This window comes from Rutilus rutilus, assembly GCF_951802725.1.
Source record: "Rutilus rutilus genome assembly, chromosome: 16".
Classification (NCBI taxonomy): Eukaryota; Metazoa; Chordata; class Actinopteri; order Cypriniformes; family Leuciscidae; genus Rutilus; species Rutilus rutilus.
Window position 1 is genome coordinate 1,818,225 of NC_140224.1, and position 10,316 is coordinate 1,828,540.

General features: G+C 41.3%; 1 protein-coding gene across 2 annotated transcripts in view; it reads left to right on the forward strand.

The window, feature by feature from the left end:
• Positions 1-6,896, forward strand: part of cdr2b (cerebellar degeneration-related protein 2b) — a 12,333-nt gene extending 5,437 nt beyond the window's left edge. Inside the window, exons 4-5 of one of the 2 annotated variants that reach the window (XM_084434986.1) lie at positions 561-752; positions 6,176-6,867. In XM_084434986.1, coding sequence (XP_084291112.1) covers positions 561-752; positions 6,176-6,785 — 802 coding nt within the window. In that variant the 3' untranslated portion in view covers positions 6,786-6,867. Of the gene's footprint in view, positions 1-560; positions 753-6,175 lie in introns of both variants that reach the window. The other variant, XM_084434987.1, reaches the window with a different exon arrangement.
• The last annotated feature ends 3,420 nt before the right edge of the window (positions 6,897-10,316 follow it).

Genomic DNA, 10,316 nt, shown 5'->3' on the forward strand with positions numbered 1-10,316 from the left:
ATAAACTTAAACTGTGGTAAATCTTGAATGCTTTAGAGCGACAGACTGAAATTTGATCTCTTTTCAAAGGCGACGCTTGTCGGAAAAAAGTAAAAAAGTTTTAAAAAGTGAACTTTGAAAAGTTACAGCAAAAACACCATTTAATTTTTTTATGTGAAATATATATTTTCAAAAACATGTTTTACTCCAAAACTCTGAGAAAATCAAAGCCATAAATCTAAACAAGTGTTTCAAATTTGAAGCTGATATCTCAAAAAATGATCTTTCAGTGAGATGTTGTTCGGCTGCAGTACCGAACGCTTCCACTAGAGGAAACTCGTCTTTATTCATTTCCAGTGCGCTCGTTTCTGACAGCGAGGAGCTCAAGTGTGGCTATTTCTTACAGGACTATTTAACCTGTTCATGTCCATGATTTTATTTATTGTGTTCACACAGCAAGTGCCAAAACATTTACCAAGTCTCGTACCATTCCGATAAAAAAAAAAAAAAGTCAAATTTTCCAGTCAGAAATGACCGAAGAACAGCAGAGGGTGTAATAACTCCTCTCCTCACTCATGCAGGCTCACAGAGACGGTGGACGGCCTGCAGACTCAGATAGAGGAGCTCCAGAGAGACATGAAGAGGATGAGACTGGTTTCTGCTGAACAGACCCGGTCTGGATCATCTGGATCGTCTGGATCATCTGCACATCTGGATTCAGCTCTGCACGATGATGCTCAGGGACTCGCAGGCTCTGAGTGTCCGTCACACAAGTACGTCTCTGCATGTGTTAAAACCATACTGTTTTAGGTCAGGTAAACTCGTACATTTCATACGCAATGGTTATTCGAAGTGCTTTACATAGAAAAGGAGTCATACGCTCAGGTAAAGGACTGGATGTTACAATCCCGGAATCCACGTATCCCAAGATGGTTATACTATAAGCTGAAAATAGGAGAGACATTGAGACAAGTGGCGAGGATCACTGGCTTCACTGGGGTCATCAGGTGGGCACCCTCCTTCACGAGTGTTTCGATGATTAACCCACAACACCTCCAGAGGGCTCATCGGCAACACCTAGCGTCCCAGGTGTGCCCCCCTCAGCTTGTGATCCCCCCTTGCTCACCTACTATTACTGTCTACAGGCCCAGATACTATCCTTTCTCTTCAACCACAGCCAACGGCTGGCCTCCTCTGCTGCATTGAAGAGAGATTTCACAATCTGCTGCAGAGCCTGACCTCGCATTCCTAGGTCCTTCAAAAACCGAACTGAGGAGCGGCCGACAAACCCTCTACAGCCGACCTCTACTGGGTAGATTCTGACTTTCCACCCACGCTGCTCAGCATCAGCTGCCAGCTCTGAGTACTTTAGTCTCTTTCGTTCATACGCCTCTTCCACTGAGTCTTCCCACGGCACTGTCAGTTCCACTATGAAGGCAGTGCGAAGGGTGGAGGACCAAAAGACGATGTCAGGTCTAAGGTTTGTTACTGCAATCTCAGTGGGGAAGTGCAACCGCTGGTTCAGATCCGCTAATAACTTCCAGTCTCGTGCTTTGTGCAGCAGGCCCAGATATGAGCTGGATCTCTGCGATTTACTTGGTGTTATACCTGCACGAACGAAGGCCATTGATGGATACTGCTTGGCTGGCAAAGGCGGGAGGGTATTTGTGGCTGTTCGCTTGGCCTCAAGGCTGGCCGCCAAGCACCTTAGCACCTGGTTATGCCGCCATGTATAACGGCCTTGTGCCAAGCTTGTTTTACAGCCAACCAAGATGTGTTTTAGGTTTGCTGAAGAGGGACACAGGGAGCAGGTGGCATCTTCCCCATACCACTGCTGGAGGTTAGTTGGTGATGGTAAAACATCATACACTGCTCGAATGAAGAAGCTGACTCGGTATGCCTCCATCCCCCACAGCTCCTTCCAGGAGAGTTTCCTCTTTTCTACCTCCTTCCACTGTGTCCATTGGCCTTGTTTCACATGTGAAACTGCCTTTGTAAGCCTCATCACCTGCTCCTGTTTGCGTATCTGTTCCACGACTAAACCTCGCCGTTGTAAAGGAGTAGCTTTGTGCCAGAATGGTACATTTTCCCCAACTCCTAGACCTCGTCTCCCCAACTGTACACGCCCGACAATTTCTTGATGCCTGAGAGCAGATTTTGCTTGCTCTGACGCCACAGCTGAGGACCACTTTCTTCCAGTCGATCGGGTAGGGGCGGTTCTGGCAACTACAGTGTCTCGAGACTCTGTCAGAGTCATCTCAAGCCTCACCTTGGCACACTTGAACTCCTCGGTAAGGCAGGACACAGGTAGCTCTAATACACCTTTTCCATACAGTGCTGTGTTGGTAATGCACCTGGGAAGACCAAGCCACTTCTTGGCATAAGAGCTAATCAGCCGTTCCAGCTTTTCGACCTTGGAAAGAGGAATGTCGTAGACAGTCAGTGGCCACATTAGGCGTGGGAGGAGGCCAAACTGCAGGCACCAGAGTTTTAAACTGCCAGGCAGTAAGGTGCTGTCGATGCTCTTCAAACCATTATTGGTAACCTCTTTAAGTTGGACAACCTGCACTGTGTCCTTCAATGATGCGTCATACCATCGTCCGAGGCTCTTAACAGGTTTCTCTGCCACTGTTGGTATTGGCTCTTCATCAATAAAGAAACGATGCTCTGCCAACTTTCCTTTCACAATAGATACACTCCTGGACTTACAAGGCTTTATTTTCATTCGAGCCCACTTGATGGTGTCCTGAAGCTTGCCTAAGAGTCGCCGGGTACAAGCTTTGGTGGTCGTAAGAGTGGTTAGGTCATCCATGTATGCCCTAATTGGAGGGAGCCTGAGTCCGGCTGCTGAGCGCTCCCCCCCAACCACCCAACGTGACGCACGAATGATAACCTCCATAGCCATTGTGAAAGTCAGAGGAGAGATGGTACATCCAGCCATTATCCCTACTTCCAAGTGCTGCCATGCAGTAGTATACTGCTCTGTTGTGAGGCATAGCTGTATGTCCTGAAAGTAGGCCTGGACTAGATTGAGGATCGGTTTTGGCACACCAAAGTAGCAAAATGCCATCCAGAGAAGATTGTGTGGGACAGATCCAAAGGCATTTGCAAGATCTAAAAAAACAACATGCAGGTCTCTGGACTCCCTCTTGGCAGCTTGGATTTGGTGCCAGATCATGGATGTATGCTCCAAACACCCTGAGAAGCCAGGAATACCTGCTTTTTGCACCGTTGTATCAATGTACCCGTTTTTCTCAAGGTAAAGGGCTAATCTACGTGCCAGAATGCTGAAAAAGATCTTACCCTCAACATTCAAGAGGCAGATATGACGAAATTGGTCGACAGCAGTAGAGTTCTTTTCTTTGGGGATGAGGACCCCTCCTGCCCTTCTCCATACCGTTGGTATCTCCTGCTTCTGCCACACCACTTTCATCAGTTTCCACAAGAACTTTAGCACACCTGGTGCATTCTTATAAATCTTGTAGGGAACACCATTTGGCCCCGGGGAAGATGCTGTTCTTGCACCCCGGACTGTTGTAACTACCTCATTCCACTTTGGTGGGCAGGTTTCAAATAAAGAGTGTGGAGGATGTATAGGTGGCATGTCAGAGGGGAGGACAATTGGATCATTACGATGGGGGTCTGAATGGACTCCCCTCAAATATGCCTCGAGGTCTTCTTTTGACGTTACCAGCTTGCCGCTCTTTTCCTTTACGAAGAGACCTTTCGTAAACCGGAAGGGGTCACTAAAGAACTTGGCTCTTGATTGTTCTTTTTTCCGACGCCTCTTTCTCAGATATTCTGCTCTTCGCAAAGTTGCAAGTCTGCTTTTGATCTCAGCTTGGAGCACATTTATTCCATCCTTCTCCTCTTCAGAAGCTTTCCTCCACTGTTTCTTCAGTAACCGTCTTTCTTTAACCAGCTGATCTATCTCCTGTTGTCTCCTGGATTTGATCTTGGTAGTGCATGGATTTCTAGTGCCGCTCACAGTTCCAAATCTTTCAGCTCCGTAGTTGTAAATTAACTCTCCCATTTTTTCCATTTTCTTCACAGCTGGTCCCTTAAGTTGTTCCAACAGACAGCAAAGATCCTCATCGACATTTTGCCAATCTTTTTGCTCATGGGATTTAGGCCATTTCACAAGTGGTCTTCGTCCCTGGATCTTCTTTTCAGTAGCGAGCTGTGGAATAGAGGCCTCAGCACTCCCTGCAGTGTGATGTACTGCCTCCCCAATGGCAGGGGTATTGATGTTCTGCAGACTGTGGGGTTCTTCCTGCTGCTGAACTTCACTCGACTGACTCGGCTTGCTCCGTAAGAAGTATTGGTCGATGCGAGTCCCCTGCACTTGTGGCTTCATACACTTCTTCCTGCCTTGATGGATCCGCAGGCCATTGAGGGATGTTACTTTGGCCCACCCACAGCTGCACCTCTGGAGTAAAGGACCTTGTTCTGTTATAACCTCATGTACAGTGGCATTCCTTCTCATTGTCTGGTTCGGTCCTGGGTCGTTAGCCGTGCAGTCCTCCGATGAGTCATCTTGCGCCCCCGCTCTCGCTGACTCAGGGGGTATCTTCCTCATTAAGTTTTCTGTAGCCATAAATGGGTGGTAACTGTGCACTAGAAAGTGCCAGGTGCCCCCTGCTACAGGTAGCTAGCCTATAGCAGGCCCGTTGGGGTCTTTCCCTCCTGTCAGCAGTCTTTCCAAGCGGTCACCGGGTCTTCCCCCTGGTTGCCAGTTGCTCTCTTCACAACAGTCACTGGTTATACCAGAATTAAGCTCAGGTAAAGGACTGGATGTTACAATCCCGGAATCCACGAAATAATAAAAAATAATAAAATAATCACAACAGATGCAGAAGTAAAAAAAATCATGCATACGAACATTAAATATCATGCATAAAAAATAAAAAATAAATAGAAAAAAGAACTGGTCTGTAATTGGGTTTCAGACAGAACGTCCTTCCCAAACATTATAAATCTCTTAATCTGCTGGAGTTAACATGGACAGGGTTGTATCATGCAAGAAAAGGAAAATATGATTTATATATTTAACATTTTCCAACACTTTACTCCAAAAAATAATTCTGATTTCACAACTGTGACATTTCTCACAATTCCAACATTATTTCTTCCAATTGCAACTTTATATCTAATAATTTCTCACTTTATTGCACATAATTATGACTTTATATTTAACAATGTGACCTTATATGTTGCCGTGACAGAAACAGTGTTTATTCAATGTTTTTTTTATTCTGAAACGAATAGATTGGATGTTCATTTAACATTTTTTAAATGTTGTTACTTGTTTCGGAATGTTCGGACAACATTCAAAAGTAACGTTCAAAATGTTAAAAAATGATACAATGTAATGTTCCCTAAACACTCCTATAACCAAGATTTTTTGCTAACACTTTACAATAAGGTTAATTAGTTAATGTTTTAACTGACATGAACTAACAATGAGCGATACATTTGTTACAGTATTTATTAATCTTTGCTAATGTTAGTTAATACAAATCCAGCTGTTCATTGTTTGTTCATGTTAGTTCACAGTGCATTAACTAATGTTAACTAATACAACTTTTGATTTTAATAACGTATTAGTTAATGCTGAAATTAATATGAACTAAGATTAATAAATGCTGAAGAAGTATTGTTCATTCTTAGTTCATGTTAACTAGGGTAGTTAACTATTGAACCTTATTGTAAAGTGTAATCGATTTTATTTTTAATGGATGTTTGAATGTTTTCATAACTAAATGCGCCACGCCCTTAATTATGCAGAACTTTAATGCTTAATATAATTTAAATGGATGAATTATTTTAAAAAATCACCCCCTCACAGTTCTCATGAAGGGCAATATTAGCTATATAGACCAAAACCACTTTTTGCACCAGACTGTAAACATTTATTTCTGTTGTAAAGTTGGGCATTTTAACATGGAGGTCTATGGGATTGAGTCTCTTCTGCAGCCGGCCTCTAGTGGCCAGTCCATGAACTGCAGTTTAATGTTCGATTCAAGATTCTGCTCGGTTTGAACGTTTTCACAACTTAATGGAAACATTAGCAAAACGTTCTTAGAACATATGTTTGTTAGCTTTACATGTGTTTGTTAGCTTTACATGTGTTTGTTAGCTTTGCGGTCACCTGACTAATGGCTCTGGTTTTTCTACCATGCTATATTTATTTCAGGCACTTTTCCCATGAGCTCTCCACTTCCAGCAGCGTCTGTTCTCTGACCCGGGAGGAACAGGAGGAGTTCTGGGAGCTCTTGCGCTCGTCCCGTTCCCTGCAGGCCCAGTTGCACACGGAGCGCGTTCAGCGAGAGTCTGCAGAGCGAGAAGCCCATGTTCTGGCCCACGAGCTCCGCCAACTGGAGCCCAAAGCGGCGCTGATGGGAGTTTACAAGAGCCGGCTGACCGAGACCCAAGCTGAAGTCCAGGAGCTGCGCCTTCTGTTGAGCTCCAGCAAACAAGAACACAACGAGTCCCTCCCATTGGATGATGAAGTGGGCGTGGCCAGTCACAGGGGGCGGAGCCTGCAGTGGCACGGTGACGAGCATCATGGGATATCTCTGCTGAACGAGATGGATGAGCAGTACGTCGCACTGAAGCAGAAATACGACACGCTTCTGCGTCGCTGCGAGGATGAGACGCCGAGACACAAAGCTCAAACGCACACACACACTCAGGGTGTGAACACACACCACGAGCAGCCCGCATACAAAGCCCTGTTTACTGAGATTTTCACCTTCATTCAAAAGAGCAAAGAGGACCTGAAGGAAAACAGGACCAAGCCCTAATGAGGCATTTTTTATTTATTTAATTTCACTAACAAAATAATGGCACGTAAAACGTGAAATTTTGTCGTGTTTTCATGTAAAACTTCAAAAAATAAAAACCGACAGAACCAGTACGTTTTAATGAAATGTACAGAAATGTATATAGAGACTGTATATAAAGCACTTTGAAAACATTTCTGAATGTTACTGTAAACTGAAAGTGCTGTAACTGACTTCTGAAGCTTATATTTCTTGTGTTTTATAGTGAAACTTCAGATTATAGTATATTACCCCAGAATCAAGAGACCAAAAAAATGTCAATAAAGCATATCTTTAGATTTTTCTGCTAATGTCAAGACATATTCAACTATTCTAGATCTAAGAATAAAATAATAAATAATATTTTGAAACTCACCTTACCCATGAAACAATTATTTATTAAAAACCATTGTAAATTAAAGGCAGAACAGATGTAAACATTAGATCGACACAAATATTTATTAATCTTTTTACAATTAAAAATATAGAATTGGTCTGCAATACAGTAATGTGGAAATAATGTAATGCAAAAATTATTTGTAATGCAAAACTTTATTTATTTTGAATATTGGGGAAAATAAAGCTTTGTGGAATTAAATCCAGTGCTTTTGTCAGTCATAACTGATCAGTGCATGTGTTGCATCATCTTCTAAAGGAAAACCATTATCTTGCAGATATCAGTTATTTGCAAACTTCTTTTTTATTGGCATGTGAACTTTGTGATTAGCAGTCCATGTGTTTCAGTCTCAAGTTCTCAACCTTGTTAGTGTTGTTGGTCATCATTCATCTTGAACTGTGTGTTTGCATGTGACCTTTCACCTGAATCTATGGAAGCTTGTTTCCGCCACAGAGTGAAAAATAAAAAAGCTAATTGCGACTTTTTAATCTCACAATTCTGACTTTTTATCTCAGAATTACGTGATATAAAGTCGCAATTGTGTGTTATTAAGTCAAAATTGCATGATATAAAGTCGCAATTGTGTGTTATAAAATCAGAATTATGAGATATAAAGTCGCAATTGCGTGTTATAAAGTCAGAATTATGATATAAACTCGCAATTGCGAGAAATATAGCCTACTTGAAATTAGGACTTTTTTTCCCTCAGAATTGCATGTTTATATCTCGCTATTCTGACTTTATAATATGCAATTGGGAGATATAAAGTCAGAATTGTGAGATAAACACAAAAAAAAAAACTTTATTGGACTTTATATCTCCCAATTCTGAGAAAAGATGCCAGAATTGCGAGATATAAACTCGCAATATGTGATATAAAGTCGCAATTGCGAGAAAAAAATAAGAATTCTGACTTTATAAGACGCAATTGCGACTTTATTTCACGCAATTCTGAATTTATATCTCGCAATTCTGAGAAATAAAGTCAGCAATTATCTTTTAAAATGTTTTATTCTGTGGCGGAAACAAGCTTCCACCTGAATCAGCAGTGCAGACGAGGAGCACAAACTCTGATTCACATAGAGATGGACTTGAGACCCAGAGGGAGACGCTGGACATCAGAGAACGTCTAATCAAAGCCTTTGATAAGATTTGAGTGACATCAGGCTTTATCAGACAGACTGAGAGAGAACAGAACAGATGCTTCGTCTCTTATCTTCACACCCGACTAGATTATAAGTGGAGCTTGCACTTTGTTCGTATTGTCATATCCGTGTTTCCACTGTTATACGGCAGGGGGCGCTATTACTGAATATCCGGATCAAATCTTTACGACAAACCATGTGTAAATTCATAAGTCGACACCATTGCTGAGTATTTTCTCCTTAAACGGGTGGTATAATGCCTTTTCACAAGATGTAAAATAAGTCTCTGATGTCCCCAGAGTGTGTGTGTGAAGCTTTAGCTCAAAATACCCCACAGATATTTTTATATAGCATGTTAAAGTTGTCACTTTTTGAGGGTGAGCAAAAACACACCGTTTTGTGTCTGTTCCTTTAAATGCAAATGAGCTGCTGCTCCCGGCACAGGGGGCGGAGCTACAACAGCTTGTGTCATTTTACCTCACGCACACATGAACTGAACATTTCAAAAACTTTTAGCCTTTTATGTTCAAACCGGAGTCAGACAATGATGGAGAGACTCGAGAAGAAGTGACAACATGTAGAAGCAACAGGACATTTCTGAATGGTTAGATGATGAATTTATGTAGCTGATGTGGAGTTATCTTCTAGTCACTGATTTTGCATATTCTGTCATGATAATCTATAAATCGTGTTCAGGGGGAGGGGTTTATGTAAATTCTAGGGTTGGTGATGTCACTAACCCGGGAGGAATGTGGTGTAGTCTCTACCAGCCGTTTGTTGTAGTCCTTAAAAAGCCATTTCTTTAAAAGCAAATATCTCCCTTTGCTCTGAACTTTGAGCGCTGTAACTTTGCAGATGTTGTTTATGCTCAAACAGCAACATTACACACTAACTACAGTTAGAAAAGTCAAATCATAATCAACCACCCCTTTAAAACTGCAGTGAACCAAAGACAGTCTCTGGTGTTTCTGACGTCACAAACTACCTTGTAACCAATCAGATCAACGTGTGATGTCAACCAGTGGATCTCTGAGCTGAGTGAGTGAGTAGAGGCGGGGCTCATTTGCATATTCATAGAACCGCGCATACTAAATGAGGCAAGGGTGTCGAGTTACATTCAAGATATTTTAAGGCATGTAAAAAAAAATTCAAGGCAAAAACATTTAAATAAATAATTTTGATGATCAGAGATGAGTTTTAAGGGATAAAATGATTGACTACAGGGGGACTTTTCACAAGTTATCAAATTATAATTTCTTACCAGAGGTAATTAAATAAACCAAGATCATGCCTTGCTGATAGAAAACAGTGTGTTCGGGTATAGGCCGTAAGACTTCACAAATACAGTAGTTAATAATTCTGTTGGCGTACCTCAAGGTTCAATATTGGGACCTTTATTATTCCGTTTCTATATTAATAACCTACCTGATGTCTGTGCATCTACTGTTCATTTTCAGATGTATGCTGATGATACAGTTATATCTTATATTTGCCAAGCAAACGGCAGAAGAATTATCAGCTGCAATGGTCAATATCTCTAATTGCTTAATAAAGTTTATATCTTATAATCTTAATGTTGGTAAATCTGTATCTATGTTGTTATCAAAGTCTGCAAATATAGATCCAGATGTTAGAAAATGATCATTAGTCCAGGAGTTTAAATATTTATGCATAATAGGTTCACAACTTTGTTAAGTTAAAAACTTTATTTTAAGGTGTCATTGTTACAGTACTGAGTAATATGTACTTATAGGGTTAAGATTAATCATATATAATTATGCATTATTTACTGTGATTACTACAGAATATAGGCAACATATAACGAGTAACAATAAGGACACTAAATAAAGTGTTACCAAAAGTTGCACCTGTTAATATTATTTAACGAACTTTAGTTTGCATGAACAATGAACAGCTGTATTTTTATTGACTGATGTTAATAAAGATTAATTCATACAGTAACACATGTAT